The sequence below is a fragment of the Ptychodera flava genome, chromosome 1 (genome assembly GCF_041260155.1).
Source record: "Ptychodera flava strain L36383 chromosome 1, AS_Pfla_20210202, whole genome shotgun sequence".
In the NCBI taxonomy this organism is placed as follows: Eukaryota; Metazoa; Hemichordata; class Enteropneusta; family Ptychoderidae; genus Ptychodera; species Ptychodera flava.
In genome coordinates, this window is record NC_091928.1 from 46,637,642 (window position 1) to 46,657,178 (window position 19,537).

A 19,537-nucleotide genomic window follows, 5' to 3' on the forward strand; every position below is an offset into this window, starting at 1 on the left:
CGGTACCAGGCACAGGTAAGATTTGGGGATGCCCCTCATTGCGCATATTTTGTATTGCGTATATCTGCAGGAACACAAGTCCACATCGGAGATGGCCGAAACATTCCTTAAAAACGTTGAACCATTATCTTTCAAAATAAAATATAAAGGGTTACAGAGGACATTTTTGTACAAGGGAAACAGCATTTTAAGCGATATTTGAAATTCAAAATGGCCGCTATCCTCATGTTAACTCTTTGGGGACAATAACATTTTCGATTTACACAACACGGAGACGGGTAAAACTTCATTTCTTTTACAAGCTCTAAGTCAGAGAAGTATAATACCTAAAAACGTGAGAATCCCTATGTATTTACTCAAGGTGCATTCTACCTTAATTCTAATCTCTATACGTATCTGAGTGTGATCCTTTGATTTTACTTGGTGACGGCGATTGAGTCCATTATCTTTATAGCTCAGAGTCCGACTGCATTCCTAACATTCCGACATTCACAACTACAGATGGAAACGTTTACACGTAAAGTAAATTAGCAAATAAAAATTTTATTGTATAAAATGCAAGAAAGACAAGAACTCTTGTTCTTTTTTATATGGTGCAGTTCCTTGTGCTGCGATAAATCATGTAAACTTGCTAACCAAGCCTGTAACAAAATCTCAATTATTATTATTTACATCTGAATTCTTAATCTCGATTACAATGTATTTGTTTACGATAAAACTATAGTGAACACCATTTATTGACGAAGCAATGCTATTTTTATTTCAACATTTAGAGAGAAGAAAAAAGCATTCCTTGTCTTGCGGACACAAATAAGAAAAATAATACCATCGAAAATGAATAAAAGCGCTTTAAGTCTGTACGACAGACAACTTGAAGACAGTGACCCATCTTTACTGTTAATGGCCTTGACCATAAAGACAATGTATCCAATAATTGGACCACATTTATTTATGCCGACGTGAAGATGCATTGCATCTTTTTATAGGGTCGGTTGGTTTTTTTTTATTTACATATTTACTCGATTGTTAAAGGGACAGTAGCTCTTAACTTTGGCAATTTTTTTTTATATTCTTTGTCGTATTTTCTCGTTCAGAAAATTTGTAAAGCAAGGTGAACATCGAGATCACATGGCAGGCTCGTTAACACAACCAATCTGTGTGAAGATTAATAGAAACAGACTTTTGGATACGACCTAAATTGTAATTCTAGGCGACTTATGAATTAGCACTCCATTCCTAACCCTAGCTCTGGATACTTCCCAGGCTGTGTCAACTAATTTTCGTTTTCTCTTCACAAACAGAATGGTGTAAAGGGTTCGATGATGTGTTATCAAATTCGCTAACAAGGAAATTTAGATCCGCCGTGGAACAAAACTTGTTTTCCCAAGTTCTACTAAACGGTGTCCCAAACTTTGATGCTTTATCGTCAAAAAAATGAAACAGTAGTAAGAAAGTCAAAAGTTAAAGCCACTGCCCCTTTAAAGAAAATACTACATATTGTGCCTGTCTGTTCGTCTGGAGATGAAAGGTAAAATTGCCACAAAATAGTGCTCTTTTTGTTTCATAGAGTATACGCGATGTCTTATCGTATCAAAATGTACAATACAAACTAGCAGGAACCCAACTTTTAATGGTCCTTGCAGAACGAGGATTACATAATGACAAAACAACAGACGAAAGGCATCGCTTACAATAACTACAGATCTAAAAAGTTTCAAAACGTTACAGATGCGAATATACTATTTCACATAAGTCTCCTTTCATTAATTGAAAAACAGAGTTAGCGGCAATATTTTATGGGTCTATGAATTGGAATTGTCAGTTTACAAGTTGCGCTTTCATAAATATCTCTTAAGATAGTACTCGCCTCGAAAATGAAAAAAAGTTTAAACTTTAGCTCAAACTTTCTTTTATGAAAACTATCAACCATGCTCTAACCAAACTAAACATCACGGTGCAAAGTTTTTTTTCCAAAAGACACAAATTACTTAACCTTCACCAATATTTGAAATTCAAAATGGCCGCCATATCCTGTGTTAACTGTATGGGGAAAATATAAATTTTCGATTTTCGAAAACTAATAAGGTGAACATTTTTCTTACTCCAAGAGCTTTAAAATGATGCCCCCACAAGTGGTAGATCAGAAAAGAATTGTAAAATTTCAGAGTCCGAAAACCTGTCCCCGGGGCGCGTTCTACCCTAATTGACCTATTTGTGCAGCTGACGTGATTTGAGAATAATTCTCGCCAACTCAAGCGTAACGATCTACATAACTACCACTGCTTTATTCACAAAAATTTGGTGTCCCTAAATATGCTCCACAATTCGATGGACATATTTTGTATGATCAGCATACCACCTGACCAACAAATTCTCAGGTTCATGTCAAGGTCATGATCAAATGCCATTATGCGTAATGATGACACCGCTACAAATTAACTCCAATTGAAGTTCAAGCACAGGATTCAGTCACACGTTGTCACTCTTAGTACTTAATTTTTCACCGTCTTCGAATTTGTAGGTCCTTGACCCGGAGAAATCCGCCATTTCCATGCCATTGCTATTCAAAGTAGCAGTAGATCGTCCATCTGCATATCCAGAGCTGTGGCGACGACGAGACAGACACTTCCACAGTCCAATGGCAGCCAGGGCCGAGACGACTCCCGTTATCACGATCGAACAAACGCAGACTACGACGATCAACACCTTAAACAAAGGAAAGGTCGTTTCGGGTCCCTCGTAGGCTTGACCGACTTCAGCCTCAGGCTGAAATGCTGAAAGAATAAAAGAAAGTTATAATCAGTTTTAAATTGATTATAACAAACGCTCTGCGTTCAAACTTCACTTCGAGGCTCTCAAACTGCAACGTTGACCTATCAACGAGCAGTGTGCTGTAACGAGGTTGTCGTACTAGCACTGGGTCGGCCCTTGTCCGATGTTCAGATGAGTCATTTCGATCGATTTGTCATTCACTCACTGACCAGGATTGCTTTGCAAATAAAGGAGTACCTGGCAGTTGATATCCTCTGTAATTCGAGGAATTTTTATAATGGAAAAATAAATGTGTTTATCTTGTTTGGTGTCACACATTCATAGTGACTCTCAACTGGTTTGTGTCATAACAGTGACTGTGCTAGATGAATCAAATCAGTCATGTGATCAACCACTCACGTGATTTAGTACTCCGCAAACCTCACTCAGTGCAGTTTCATATCCGTCAGTGACTGACAAATCTATATATCTGCATATGCCTTCATTTACCACTTTTCTTTATTCTTATGAATATTCATGCGCGTGCGCTTTTTTTACTGCGTCAGGAATGTCAAAATGGGCAGTTTTTTCCTACAGATCGACCAACAGATTCAGAATATTTAATTTGACATCTCTCGGGAAACTTGTTTGGTTACCAAGTTGAAGTATGACGTCAGCGTGGCCACTATTCAACTATAAAAACGTAATGGACTAATCCCAACTCTTCCCGCCATTTTCCTAACAACTATCTTGTCAAGTCTTACCTGTCCGATTTGTAGGTGTTAGAACATTTTCCGTCCCCTTCTTGTCCGACGGCTCGGGAGTTAAATTTTCTGTGGGAAGAGAATTCAGACGGGGTCACTTCAGTTGAACAAATATCGCACTCTAACATTTCAGGTGTACATATTTTGAGATACACTCTGTCTCTATTAAATACACGGTCTATCGGTTTACGTGCTAGTATACTGAAGCTTTTAAAAAGTTGAAGCCACCTAAACTGTCCTTTTCTAGTTTCCGCGTGCACAATATAGTGAAGCATTTGCGCCTTTTCTGATAACATTGTACAAGTGTTATCTTCCACACAAAACGTTTATGTCGTTGGTCGTTTTTCTTTACAGGAAACGGTGACTATAGTTTAAGATTGTTTCATGTTTTCAAACTAGAATTTCATCATTTTTCGCTTTCATGTGCATATATTTGTTCTGTGTAGAAGTATGGTACCTGAAGCGTTGACGAGCACTTCGCCCTATACCGATTACTACAAATTCGTTGAAATAGAACAACCACAACAACACTCTATACTGTACTGCACAGACGAGATAATACCATCGTCACGTGACGATCGATGCACTCTCTTTACCAGTGGCTAGAATGTTTATAAGACAACGCCGTTGTTTTTTACCTTTGGGTTGACAGGACCTTGTACCCACATCATAGTACATATTCGGGTCAGCGCAGTGTTCAGAACGGCACATGGTATCCTGGTTTTCCCAGCACGGTGCCACCTTGATCACCCCGTCCTCGCAGATAGTGCAGGGTACGCACACATAGCGTCTGTAGTCAAAGAGAAGAAAAACGGATAATTATATTCACATCGTGATAAGCTGATTGTTTGACAATTTCGAATACTGTCAGGTGCTTGGCACTGGTCTATGATGTGATATGATATGGTATGACGAAACAACATGAAAACAGGCAAAAACGGCGACAAACAAACAAAATCCCAGCAAACTGGAAAACTGAATTAAGGTAAAATGCGTTTCGGGAACAAATATTCGGATAATTACAATTCTGTGTCTATCTATATACCACTTGTGTGGGCTCATTTTGATGCACATAGAGTAAATACTGCCTTGTTTTTTGTGAAAATCGAAAATTAATTTTTTCTCATACATCTAACATGGCGGCCATTTTGATTTCCAAGTGTCGGCTAATATTGAGTAATTCTAAAACCGAATTTGCACTGTGATCCCTGAGTGTTTTTCTTGAATTGTTTTAAGTTCTTACGGAAAGTTTGAGCAAAAGTTTGGTCTTTCACTTTCGAGGCGCGTACCTTAAAGGTGAATGTAAGGAATTTAAGAACAAAAGCAGCCAAGAAAAGAGAACGTCATATAGATTATACAATGCTATAGGTTTTGAAGCGCTTAGGCGAGGTTCTAAACCACACAGCAATCGAAACAAAATCAGCGCAAACTGACAAAACAACAAAGGGATTACGAAAACGTGATGCGCATAAACCAGTGCGCATGTCTCCACAGAACTCGCACCCCAAATTTCCCTGACAGTAGTTGACTAAGAAATAATGCATTTTATGACTACATTTTTGTTCACTTGATTTTCCATAGTTATCATAAAGGTCGATATAGTCAAGCACTGTGTACAATAAGTTTGCATAAACAAAAGCATATCTTGCGAATCAATGTGATTAATTTATGGGTTATTTTCTCGTCAGTTTGACTTGGAACATTAGCTTTTCAATAAATCACGGGTACAGAGTTGGACAAAGTTTAATTTCAAAGGATAAAACTTCACTGAAAAAAATATATATTATTTTACAATGATTAGAGAAATCGATGCTAGGTTATAACCTGTTCCAAAGGTTTTTAGGGACTGATTATGTTTGTTTCCTTGTTTGTTGGTTGGAACGTGCAAACTTGAAGGCCAAATGACTATTTTTACACGCCTCGACGGGTCTTTGGATTCATTGTTTTGACAACGTGTAAACATGAAATTTGTTTTTCGTTTTCACTTTCAAATCTGTCAGTGATTCATCTTTTTCAACCACAAAATTCCTTTTTTAATGTTAAGGCAATATTAACGACTTTCATAACGCAAGATATTTTTAACTATGCTATCTTTGCAGTCCCAACGCCTTCCTCAAAAGGTCACTTTGTCAACTGATATTTGATGCATTTTGTAAGTGTAAATATTTATAATATTTCTTCGATTTTGTACGTATCAGTGAAAAAAAAATATTACTTTCATTACAAGTCCGTATAAGTGAGATTATATTTTTTATAGTGGGACAGGTAGCCTGATCTGATCAAAAGTAAGTAGAGTCGGACAGAAGCACTTTGCTTCACAGTGGTGGAAGAAACCATGTTAGGCAGGGTTTGCCATGCCCTATCTTAAACATGTCTTTAAAAATTTTCCTGCTTTTGAAACTGATATGAATAGGTAGGTCGTTTAGTTGTTTTTATACTACATGTGCGAGGTAACTTGAAGATCGGACCGGCAATTGTATGGCTTCAAATACACATTTTTCCTTCGATTATTTCAAAACAGTGGCTGAAGATTGCCGAATCGGTGACCTTGAAAGGGGTAAACTGGCAGTACAGTTTGTTTCGATGCGTGGGTGGGTAGCATTCTTCCGTGGTGATATAATCACCGAAGAATTTCAAGAGGTCACCTTAACATAGTAGTCCACTGAAAGTGTTGAGGTCAAAACACCTGATGTGCTCACTGACACAACGAATAACCTTATCGTATTATTTGTGTTGAAAATCTCACCCGGTGTGTGAAATGGACTGTAAAACTCTTAGCAGTCATTTAAACCGTAAAAACAAAATAACTTTTGTTCAAAAGGACAGAACGTGACAAGCTCAGTGCGCATGCGTACTTTTGTCGAATGGAGAACATTTTACGAATAAATATGACCGGCTTTTACTTCTTGAATGTGGATGACAAAAATATAGTGAGGATGGTTTACACTTTCATTAAAAACCTACCTTGTTTTCCTTGCCTTTATAATCTCAAAATGTGGAGTAGCATTGTCCGATTGCGCCTTTAGCTCGGAGTCCTTTAATTTGATTCTCTTGGCGAACTGCTTGCCGCAAAGACAACCAGTGTACTTGTCGTAATACTCTTTGCCGTCGCAAAAGTCTATCTCCGTTAGCGTGACCGGTCCGACGAACGTGATGATCATGATCAACGTACACCAGGTCAACGGCGAGAGAATGGCAGCCAGGTTGGTCAGATGTGCTGAACAGTTCTGCATGGCGTGTCTTCTATTGGCGGTAGCTCTTCACAGGTGGTTGAGAAAATGATACAGCTATTTGCGTTGACAGTTACCTTGGTTCTTGCGACAGAGCGTACAGTTAGCGGTCCCGCCAGCAGGACGCAGTTGTAGCTCTGGTGCCCGTTCTACAGGTGCCTGTTGTGCCACCGTAAATGTCAGTTCCAAGAAGGACGATATTAATTAGGACCGGCTACAACTCCGATAGTCAATGCACTGTCCGTGCCCGGCCCCGATCAGACCGTCGGCGTTCCACCCTCCGATTCCGAGTTATTACGTCCTCAGAATCAAAAACTAGCTCATTGTCTTGTAGCCGTTGGATTTCAGCAAACACGAAAAAGGTGTAAACACCCCGACTTAATTCACTCAGAAAGCAAACTTTAGGGCGAGCAAAACTTTGTACACACCACTCACTGGGACAGCTACATGACAAGCATCATGTGACTATTGACGTCAATCGACCTCGGTTACCGTGGCCAACAAGTGACGTCACAAACGAATGCCATATCAATGATCGAACGACGTTGCAAGAATACTGCAGCCTTCGTAAGGCCATTTGTATGGGATCGCTCAAAGGCGACGGACGCGCAGGGAATCAGAAAAGATTCAATACCAGGAATGTGTGGTAGGGCTCAAGGGTTATAATTGGACTGGGCTGGGATGGGTTCATGTCACGTGGGCAATCGATCAGGCAATGGACGGGACTCCCTCTACTCGAGTCACCCATGGTGCATGTTAAATTCGTCTCTTGGTTTCACAGCCGAAGCGTTCTTTTTTTTCATTGATCATGAACTCATAACACGCAGTAAATTGACACTGACGAATTACGTATTTGCGGTCAGTCTGATCTCAGCCAAGCTGTTTGACCGATTACGTATGGTGAAACCCGGGAAATCCCCAGCTAAAAATAGCACTCGTATTGGGCGCATGCGTAACACGGATGGTGAAGCTGCAAAAGAATAATACGCTTATCTCGAATGAGCCGAGTCGCATGACCATACTTGACGTCCTCGTGAAGATAAACTCGTAAACTTCAGCAAAACGTAAGCGAGTTCCATCTTTAAGGGTCCATCAAGATGGACTCATCCGCCTAAACTCTTTTGACACCGTTTCTGAGTCTCAGCAACTTTAATTTAACACCATAGCGGTTAAATATAGATATTTCCTCCATCGTTATACAAGCAGTGTGAATTTATCGTTGATCTTTATTCTTCGTTGTTGCATCTTAATATTTGACATAAAGAGTCCAGCCGACCCCCTGTTTTGTTGACCTGACAGAGTTATCACGTGTGCAGTTGTTTTCACTTTACAGTACAGAGGTCCAGTGGTTCGATCCATCCATTGTTTTGTTTGTGGAAATTCCCGTGACGACACAGCTGGCTCTGTGCCAAGTTACGAACGCATACTAGTAGTTTGGCTACCGGCTATGAAATTAATTCTGATGATCGGTGGAAACATTTTCCTTAAACGTTTTCTTTTGCTGTGAAAAAAAAAAATTGCTTAGCCGAGAAAATTTTACACAAAGAATCTCTCCTAGTTTTGGTTTCGGTACCTGAAGAACGAGATAAAAACAAATATTATGGGGAATTACAATGGGTCGCAGTGTAACGGTGTTTGACTTTTATGGGACTAATAATAGGGGAGAGAGAGGAGAGAGAGAGAGGAGAGAGAACAGAGAGAGAGAGGAGAGAGAGAGAAGTGAGCACGAGAGAGAAACGAGAGAGAGTTACATGGAACTTAATGGAACAAAATTCAATTGTCGGAGCCGTCGCAAGATGGCGTGAGCGGCAATCACACGAATCACGGCTGTTTGAAAGAAATCCCCTGTTACTATTTATAGATTCGTGGCGTATATGGTCTAGTAATACTGACACGTAGCTGTACTGTTTCGGTCGACATATAAACAGACAACGCTTGCTTTCTGAATAATGAACAATAACATCGTAAAATTGTCATGTATATTTTTATCTTTGGAATCACAATTTATGTTTGTTAACTGCCATGCGACTGCTTTCGGTTCCTTCGCTTGACTTCAATCAGCCTATAGTATATCGACTCAAAATTTGCATATGCAAATCTTTATCGCTTCGGGAATTCCCGCTATTCTATGAAACCGCCAAAGAGTAGTTTAGTGTTTATCAGACCTAAAAACATTCATCTGTGAACCAAAGCATACTGATTTTACTGTAGCGACCAGGAGCAAATTCTAAGTCAAATTCAATCGCATCATCATGTTTGTTATCCGAGTGCTGTTCGTGTCGGCGTTACCGCTTATTGTTATGATGGCTTACATTATATCATCTGCTGCTGCCATGCCAACTAAGAAATCTGTCAGCACCGGTCTATTTGGGTACGCGTGTCAGGAGGGTTCATTCTTGTTCAAGTTAGAGTACGGTGACTTGTTCGGCATAGAGGTAGAAGTGGACGGAGGAGCCCGAGTGTCATCTGCAGGCACTGCCAGATTTGCCCAGACGGGGCGGTTATACTGTCGCCGTGTACACCGACCACTGACACTGTTTGCGGAGAGTGTGCTGAGGGGCTAATTTTCGACAATGGCACCAAATCTTGTCAACCACAGGCAGTCATCGATGGTACACAGGACCTCACCGATGCAAGGAAAGCGTCAACGCCACAAAGTGAATGTCAAAACGGACTTGGCGACGCAACTTTTCAGGTCACATCAACTGACGTCGACGCGTTGTTCATAGCATCTGCGACACTATTTGCTGTGGTGCTGGTGGTGTCCATTGTATTGGTTTTCATCGCAGTAGTGGTGAAACTGAAGAGGGAAACATGCACAATCCAGAAAGGTATATTTGTTGTTTTAGAAAAAATGGTGAACTTCTTCATAGGAGAACTTAGCGACCGTCCCGTTCTTGCTCTCACAAAGCTTGTTTTCTTTGCGTCTATTTCATTGCGTCTATGTCAGTATAGCTGTCTTTGTCCAATGCTTTGAATAGGGCGATGTTTGAACCGCACATATTGCTGGTATATTAGTCATAGTCATCTAGTCGCTACGTCGTTTTCGCACGATAAATACCTAATTTCTAAGCTGCTTATACAAATGCTAGTGAGAAAAGAGCCCGCCATGCACTCATTTATATTATCTTTGCAGCTGGTCATGATAGATGAGACGACATGGAACAAAGATCAATTTGAACGACTATGACAGACACAACGACGTACATCACAGAAATATGGACAAGCATTGCGACAGACGGACAGAGACGAAGGCAAGGGAAATTAATATAAACGAAGTAACTGTTTTCATAATGGACTTTCTAATCGTGAATACTGGCAAATATACGGTTAAGGGGCCGGAGGTACGGAGGCAAGCGGACGAATAGAATTCTAGGCTAGCGCTACAGAGTGTCAGGTGACAAACATTTTCGACCGAAATAATTTTGTAAAAGCGAAAATGTGTGGGTTTTTCTCCTCGACATCTTTCCGGGACTGTTGTCTGTGTGGTGCATGGCGTATACAACAGAACAATGACGGAAATAAAACCCGGACCGTAAAAAAAAATGTTTTGGGAATGCTTGAGGGAATTAGTCAGAGGAAAGCAATTTAAAAATTCAGCACACCCCACCAAGTGTATTTTCATAACTCCCTGCACATCGTACGTCTACCATGATTTGTTAAGTTCCCATAAGAGGTGGAAGCTGTACAGTCGTTGATCAAGAAGCATTTTGAGAAGTGGCCGCGACCAATCAGTTCCCTATGTCATTTTTGTCTGAAACACTTCCCTCTTTGAATTAAATAAATCTATTTCCCTGTTCCCGCATTCAGCCATATTTGTGCTGCCCCGCATCTCCGTTTTGTGTCCGGACTCCTGTTTTCACACCGCACACGCTGTACGTACCCGACTATTTCAGTCCATAACAACATTAGCTTTGTCTCGGAAAATTAGCAATAGGTAGTGGTCTGACATTTACGGATATGGGTAGTAACTGAATAAGCTTTACGCAGTATGGGGTCTGGACCAGCTTGGCAGCACTCCTGTTTTGTGTTACTGTAAGGAGCTTTTGGCGCTTTTGTAGGGTAAAACGAAAGTCGACCGACTTTCAAATTAAGTATAAATTCGCCCGACAAAAGATTTAAACGAATAGGTACGATCGGAGTGTTGATAAACTTTGGAATGAGGACTGCAACATGATACAAGATCACGCATGTAGGACTTTGATTGTTCCTTATATTAGTCATGGTCATATATAGCCTTGATTTTACATTGGTTAATCGACCAATATAACACGCAAACAATTGAATCACGTGGTTAGCATTTGCAAGGAATGCGTTTCACTATATAATGCAAATACGCCTTCCTAACAAACATCAGCAGTTTTTGAAGCCAGTTCTTCGCGAAATAAGTCTGCGAAACCGGTTATTCGAAAGCTCAACTGTGTCATCAACATGTATAAATAGTATAATAATAAATAGAACTGCCTATCGACTGCGCCAAGGAGTCGTACTTAGGCTAATAAAACACCGAGTAAAGTGGTTCACGAAATGATATCGGATAATTGACTCTTGGAGCTTCTTTTTGTACGTGACGTACAGATGCGTTTACCTATAATTTTTCCTTATGATACAGCTCGTTTTGAAACTGACTTCGACATCGCCAGTCGCGGTGTATTAGTGACAGTTGTAATAATTTACATCAAATTATTTTCTGTGTTTTCCTCCTCAGGCCGCAATCTTCCTTCCAAGATCCCAGCCATGATAGGGAACTCTGAAAAAGACACGAAGAAAGCGAATATTGACAAGTCAGGGCATGTGAACGCCGCTTATAAAACGACGAATCACAGTTAACGTACTCTCGACCAAGAGGGAGACGGTAGTAAACGGGTTACGGATAAACAGGGTATGATCTAAAGCAGCTGGTATCATATAGTGACAACGAGACATAATGATGTGAACATTTTATGTAGTACATATGCCCGATATTTTGATTATATTCCACTTGCCAATGTGTTTTAATCATTCTATGTTTACATAAACTGAAAAACTCGAAACTAACAATTTGTCGTTGATGACCCGTTGAAGTGAAAATGATTTTTTTTTGTGATAAGCAAATAACTAACCTTATACCATAACTTTATAAAAGAGCTACAGAGGCGTACATATTAGTGAATGTAATATGATTGAAATAAAATTTATTTAAGGGTACCGTGTTGCTACAGAGGCGTTCATATTAGTGAATGTAATATGATTGAAATAAAATTTATTTAAGGGTACCGTGTTGCTGGACCCTTACTTTCATCGAAGAGGGGAAGTGATATTATTTGCGATACTTGGTTCTTTTTTGAAATGTGGTTGTCTCTGTTGTTTCCTCAAAATCATGACTTTGCTCGACTCTCAAAAGGATGACTCTAAGTTGAAATATCCGGAGTAGACGTCATAGTTATCTTATGTCCTCCGAGAACAGAGTATAGGCTACTGTTGCCTTGTCGCAATCTATGGAAACCGAAAGATATATACAATATATGCGATGTACAAAATATTACTTCATCATCAATTTGCACAATCCCATTAAGAAAATGTCCCTGACATTTATTTTAGGCCAGTATAACTTCAGTGATATGTGCACGTATGTCGTACATACACTTTGTCGATTCCTCGATATGCCCTCAGGCGACCAACACGAAAGCTGCAGTGGAGGTCGAAGGTATGCCTTACCCGCCGTAGTCTTTGACTTACACTGAGGGTTTGCATACATTAAAAGACGTTGTTCAAGATTTCAACGACTCGGATGATTTCTTGATTTAAAGCCGAGTCGCTTATCAGAAAGCGTTTGTGAGGTATCCAAATTAACACGCAAACTAACAAGGCAAGGCCTTCAGAAAGAAACAAATCGTATAATTTTGCTTTATCACAGTTCAATGTTTTCAATTTAACCAAATTAATGCACAAACCAACAAGGCAAATTGTGTAATTTTGGGATGTTTTTAAAATAACTTTATCAAACGACAATTTTGCTCTCGTTCGACAGTATTTTGATGCGTTTATTAGTGTGAGAATATTAATTTTAGTTACTAAAATTATTGTTTTCTCTGAAGGGGCAATTTCTGCCCCATTCATCAAAATGGGGGGGGGGGGGGCAGACTTGATATTTTAGGGGGCAGAAACAACAGCAAATTCACAGGCTGGGTCGCTATATGGGCGTATTTGCCTGCTGTGTTTTCTCGCTGTCCGTAACTTTTAGGGGGCAGAAAAATGCGCAATTGCGTAGTCGAGAGAAAACCCTGTAAAATAACCGCAGAGTCATGAAAATGTCCGCCCTAATTGAAGCTGATTGTGAAATAAACAACATTGCCTTGATGACACAATTGCTAGAATACAATAGAAATGACATCATCGACAAATGCAGTACCTATTATTATTCGCTTGCATGTGTGTGACGAAGGCCTTTCCAGTCATGTTGAAACGTTTTTCCTAAATAATGTAAAATACTAAGTATTACCCTCGGTAACACAATGAATCGTATGTAATTTTATTGTTAACAAATATGTTTATCTGTAAACTGTATTTTAAAGACTTTTCTAAAATAATGAACAAATAAAGAAAATATTTAAAACCGTATATTCATACATTATGTTACAAAGGACTGTCAGTGTGTTAAAACTGAACTGAAAGCTTCTAACTAAGAACAAAATCAGCAAAAATAATGTCAAATGAGAGCAAAGTTGTCTGCGTCGTAAGGGCATACTATATCTTAGCGCGCTTAATTTGTTATTTTAGCCGTAGCATTCCACTTTCAGACATTAACCACACAAAAGCATTTACAATTTCAAATAGTTTCAACGCGGCATGACCTCGTGCCCAATAAACCCCATAGGGCCTATGGTTCAATGGAAAGTGTCGTTAGAATGTACAAAATTTTGGCGGAAAGATTGTGCCGACGACTCTATGTATTTAAAATCATGCTCAAGCTTTTCAAAGTGAAAGTGAAAGTTCACAACCTAAAGTACATCGGTTTTAGGTTCGTAATGAGACATTTGTCGCGGTATTTTCCTGTGAAGGTAATCCGATAAAAATACATTCCAATATCATTTCCTTTAAACCTATCAGAAATCATTTATAATAGATACTATAATGTATGTTATTGAGCTTGATCAAACGGTAATTGTGAAAACTTCAGCCATTGTATTTTTGTATTCGACGAGCGTATTTTTATACTTGTATAAAAACTTGTGTTTTTTACTTTTTTACTTTTATTTTGTTTGTGATAATTAAACTTTCTGGCACTTACAATTTCGTTCTCTCTTTTCATATCTGCTTTCCAATCTACCTTGAACTTCATTTTACATTCACACGACACCGGGTCCTCCAGTAAGATGCTAAATGATATCAACTCAAAAGCATGTCAACATTTTCTGATTTAGATATTTGCAAAAAAACCCAACAAATTGTCAGTAAAATTACTGTCAAGTTTTGCCTTATTCAGTTTTGAATTCCTTATCCACCATTGTCGACGAGCTTCAAGAGATCGCTGTATGTAGACTACCGACAAAAATGGCGGTTTATGAAATCCTTTGTTACAGCTGCTAGACGAGACAAAGCCTTGGCGTGATGCCATCTTGTTAGCAATCACGTGACGTTAAAATGCATTCTTATCAGTGAACGCGGCTACGCCTATGGAAACACCAAAAACGAAAACAAACCAAAATATTCCAAAATTTAAATGTCTTATATGTCAAACTTTGCGAAGACATTAAAAACCATGTAATTCCATATTGCAGTATCCCCTTTTCGAGAAAACTAACAGACAAACAAATAAGTAAACAACCACTCGTCGAAGGTAACTTGCCGGCTATTTCTACTGTAAGACTTGTGTCGTCAGCACTGATCGTCTTTCTTTCCTCGTAAATCTATGTATGCTTGGAATTTTGCCAGAAAAATGCATTGATAAGGTAAGATGAATTATCGTTTGCGTTGTGAATGTCTAAGCTTTCTTAAAAGAGAAAGTGAAAGTCGCTTATAATGTTACGCGTTGTGGCTCTAAATTTAAATATCGAAAGAGATACAGTAATGGACAATGTTTTTCAATATCGTATTTTACTGTAACAGTAAGTTACAAACGCTTCTTCTTCTACATTAAGCAAAAAAGGTTTTTACCATGCACTTCAGCCACAGTTATTAAATAAAACTTATGCACAAGTTTCTGACATGAAAAACTACTAGTAGGCTGTAATTTACACCTTGTGATTTAATACGGTAGTTGGCAATTGTTGCAATTTCCTACTTATTCGGAATTACAGGCCACTCCATGGCCTTTGACGGCTGTAGTTGCAGGCTTCTCACACTAGACTTTACACACAGAAGGAGTAAACCCTGTATTTTCATGTTTTCTGCAATAAGTTTGCCCACGTAAACAAAGGTTAGGGATCATATCCACATAAACAGACGCATCACATCGTTATATTGCGTAACACATATTCTCGCTGCAGATCCTTGATTTTAGTACGCGCCCTGAAAGTGAAAGACTTAAACCTCCTCAATGGAAAATTTCAACAATTCTCAAATCAAGAATAAAAATCAGGGGTCAACCGTGACGTGAAAAATTTGTGTACTAGAGAAACAAATCAATAGTTGGCGATATTTGAAATTCAAAATGGCCAACATCCATTAACTTTATCAGGAAAAATGAAATTTTCGGGAAACTAAAACGGATTTTTTTTACTTTAAGAGCTTTAAAATGAGATTTGTACGGGTCCGCTGCACATGGATACATTGTCACGATTATCTTCCTAATATTTCACTGGAGTTGACCACTAGGCGGCGGTGTGATCAACTGATCAGATCTGGGTGTGATGTGTGAATCCGTCCAAAGCCCTCACCGGTGACATTACATCGAGCATTCAGACAGGCGCACATTCTTAATGAGTACAACAATAGCCTTAATTTTTGATGCCAAAAACACATTTAAGAGATTTTCGAAAAATTTTCATGGTTACTAGACTGCTTTCATTTCCATCGTAAACAATGTACCTTTTGTATCGGGCTAGAGTAGTACTGTACAAAAGTATCGAATCGAAAATTAGTGTGTTATCTTTCCCGCAAAGGTGATAATAAAATAATAGAAGTCATCGACCAACAATGATATTTACTACCTGATCTAAAGTGATAGTTTACAATGAACTTCTGTTTTTTGAAGTCGTGATATAATCACTTGCTCTAGTTGCTCTCACGGGTTTGACTTTTACATACTGTCAAGGACGCGATAATCAAACCAAATCAAGACTGAAATTCAAACAGCCGAAGATGTTAGCCTTTACGTATAATATTGACTCCGAACAAATAGGGTAGGACGGTGTGTAGATCTTTTTATTCTTCCGTGTTTTGCTGAATGTGACAAAAACATAACTAGTAATTCGGTGCATTGGTGTGAAACATCATTATTCAATCATGAAGAAAATAGACAACTTTTACCAAATTATGGTAATCATAATATTATCATTATTATGAATCAAGTATTTCGAGGCTCGTAGCAAATGGGTTGAGTTATGGTTTTTTTTGAAAAAGATAAATTTATTTCAACATGGTCGCAAATAAAACAAATCTACATAACGGTGAATACGATAAAATTACAACGCGAATTGTCTGAAAAAAAACCCAATTTAGTGTTTAATTACAAAGATCATCATATGAATGCATTCAAGATGCATTCTTCTCCTTCAAGTTTAACAAGGCTTGAAAACTTGCGATAAAATCCTCAGTTTTGTTCATTAATTTTATAAGTGAAATATAATGTATTCATCCATGAGGAAAGATAGCATTTTAATTGAATAACATATGATTGAAGGGAAACTTTAATCCCATCAAGAGTAACTGAATTTCGAATATTCCAAACTGTGTATTTTACAAAGGAAGTAATACAATAAATAATGTCAGATGTTGCGTTATTATCATTTTCGATTCCTGCAATTGCTAATCTTTTGATATTGATATTGATATCAAAGTTGTGTTTCTGAAAAAGAAAGAAATAATTTCTGCCAAATTTCTTTTACATATTTACACTCAAATAAGATATGTTCCAGTGTTTCTTCTCGGCCACAAATATGGCACTTCCCATCACTTAAATTGAGTCATGTGGTGACCCTTCGTCTTAGCGTGAGTGCGCCCTCAGCGTTATCGAGCACATTCATAATAGTGCCGTGCTGCTAAGGGGAATACCATAATTCCGAAATACTTAGCGCTTACATCATGGACATTTCGTTTAGTTGTTCTGCCCTGAATTTACACAGCTATATAAAACAGATATTGGAGCCTACTTGCTCGGCACCATCGTGTACCGGGATCGTGTATAGCTGCAGGACTTTTGTTTTTCACGTTGCACATTTTTCGATGTTGCTTTGAGCTACTCCGAGCCTAATACTATCTAAATGTTCAGGTTTTTGAACCCGTTTGGAAATTTCATGAAATGGGCCTGAAGAAACATCCCCATACCAATAAATGTGTCACGAAAAATATTCTTTAAAAGACGCACATGGGTCAGCGGTGAGTAAATGTGGATGGCACATTGTGTGTGTAATGTGTCATCGCACATGTTTCATTTGACCCCAAATCAAAGATTTAAATTCAGCTGTTCGCCAAGTCAATGTTCCAGATGAGGAATTAAAATGACAGAAATGAAACGAAACAAGCTATAAATATACCGGGAGCAATTGTGTCTCATTACCACTAAAGGTCACGTCAAGATGTAGGTCATCTTGGACGCTGCTCGAGTTGTTACGGTCTTCGAAGAGGCTAGGGTACGTGTCAATTTACTCCTGTTGCTGGGGAACCGAATCAGCCTTGAAGAGATCATGCCAATCCTGGATGAGAGATCATGAACAGTCGAGAGAAGACTGCGGCCGGTCTATGTACAGGCTGGGTAAATCAACAGACTATATCACTTTATCAAGGGTATCCAATAATTCACGTAATATTTTTATGGTGCAATGAGCCGCGTAAGTATCGTATTCCTAGAATAATATATACAGTTTCAACAATGCAGGTCATACTATGCAAATTAGCAACTACAATTTATAGCATGCAGTCCCATGTTGAAAATTGTATGAAACTTTTATTTAGGGCTTGCAAAACTAAACTGAAGTTAGGGTTTCACAAGACTCGTTTGTGTGTGCGTTTGTGTGTCTTTTGGTTGCTAAGTTAAATATACTTCATGGAACAACTGACATCGTCTTTCGAGCCATAACAACCGGTACCGTCTCCTATTGCCCTTAAATTGCAGTTTCATTTTAGACCATACAAATGTCTGAAAAAGTATACACACTATTGCCATCAACATACCATTTGTAAAGAAATCGATAAATAGTATATTTGTTTGTAAGCTCAAAAGGGGCATTTACTTTTGCCAAAATTATGTGTTAAATGATGGAAAACATTCCCTGTCAACAATTAAAAGATATACCTGAAACCAAAAAAATAGACTGAAATGAAATCTGTTGTATGGTACCCAAATCACACATTCTCTTAGTTTCAGTCACCGCGAAACTTTCGGGAAACGGAGTTATATTGGATCAACGTAACGGTTACGTTGCTTTTACTTGTTTTCATTTCTTATGAAATCACAGATATTCATCCAAATCAGTTAATTTCATGTATCCAGGTTTTAATCGCTTTTCAGACGCTTTCTAATCATGTTTTTTTCTGATGTCATACCATGTCTATTAAGCATAAAGCTTACTTCCATTACATGTATCTGCAAACCATCAATGAGACTGGACGGTAAAAATGTATACGCGAAATTATTGGTAGGCCCGACATCCCCTGATCTATACCCAATTTTAAGTCTCTACATGTATTGCGGCGGGTCATTCGCCGAATCATCTTAACTTCTCTGCAGTTGACCTCTAGATGGCGGCGTGACCATCTGATTTCAGATCCGTATGTGATGCGTTCTTCCTTTTACAGTTTAAAGACAACGTCTCTACTGTCTGTAATTGTTCAGAGTCAGCGCCGGCGTGCTTATATCGACCGATAAATATTGATCTTGACGGTATACATTCGAATAAGTGAAACCGACATAAAATAAGTTTAACTACATCGTGTTTCAGTCAATGCTATCACCATAACAAATTGCGTAATCATTTTTGTCTTTTCTTTCTTCAAGGTAACCAACCAAGTAATATGAATTTGGATCAAATAATCTCCGAAACAACAAGACCCGTTTCGAAAACTTGTATTGATCACATCTATGTCTCTAACAATGAAAATATCGCTAACGTTCAAATTCCTGGGATCGGTATGTCTGATCACTACCCTATTATTTGCGTCCGCAAAAAGAACTCAAATTTTACACGTGTTTCCTCTCATTTGTCTGTTAAATTTCGCTCACTGACGCATTTTAAACAAGACTCTTTTCTTGATGACTTAGCTCATGCGCCATGGTTTTTAATTAATCTCACGAGTAATGTAAATGATTGCTACCAGACTTTGGGTTACTATTTTCAATAAGATTTGTGATATACATGCTCCTTATATTGAAAAGCGTGTGTAAAACAGCCAGCATGGATGAATCAGTACATTTTGAATGCTATGCATGAGAGGGATGCTTTGTTAAATCAGGCTAAAGGGGACATTACTAAACTGGTCTTTATAGACTGCTAGAAATAAAGTAGTTCATTTGATCGACAAAGCTAAAAAGGACTACTTTATCAAAGAGCTTAATGATAATGGTTCAAATTGTAAAGCAGTGTGGAATATTTATAATAATATCACGAAACCCAGGGAACAAAAACACACTCCGATGGAGGTTAATGGCACTCT

At 38.5% G+C, this 19,537-nt stretch overlaps 1 protein-coding gene and 1 long non-coding RNA gene across 2 annotated transcripts; one reads left to right on the top strand and one right to left on the bottom strand.

Moving 5' to 3' along the window:
• Positions 1-523: 523 nt before the first annotated feature.
• LOC139139356 (uncharacterized) lies at positions 524-7,353 on the bottom strand. Its single transcript, XM_070708242.1, has 4 exons — positions 6,480-7,353; positions 4,154-4,305; positions 3,516-3,584; positions 524-2,774 (listed from the first exon to the last, which is right to left on the bottom strand). The coding sequence occupies exons 1-4, from the start codon at positions 6,746-6,748 to the stop codon at positions 2,470-2,472; spliced, it is 795 nt and encodes a 264-aa protein (XP_070564343.1). The 5' UTR covers positions 6,749-7,353; the 3' UTR covers positions 524-2,469.
• Positions 7,354-8,814: 1,461 nt separating this feature from the next.
• On the top strand, positions 8,815-12,030 carry LOC139139360 (uncharacterized). The gene is made up of 2 exons (XR_011553784.1): positions 8,815-9,576; positions 11,454-12,030. It is a non-coding gene; the product is annotated as an uncharacterized lncRNA (long non-coding RNA).
• Positions 12,031-19,537: the final 7,507 nt, after the last annotated feature.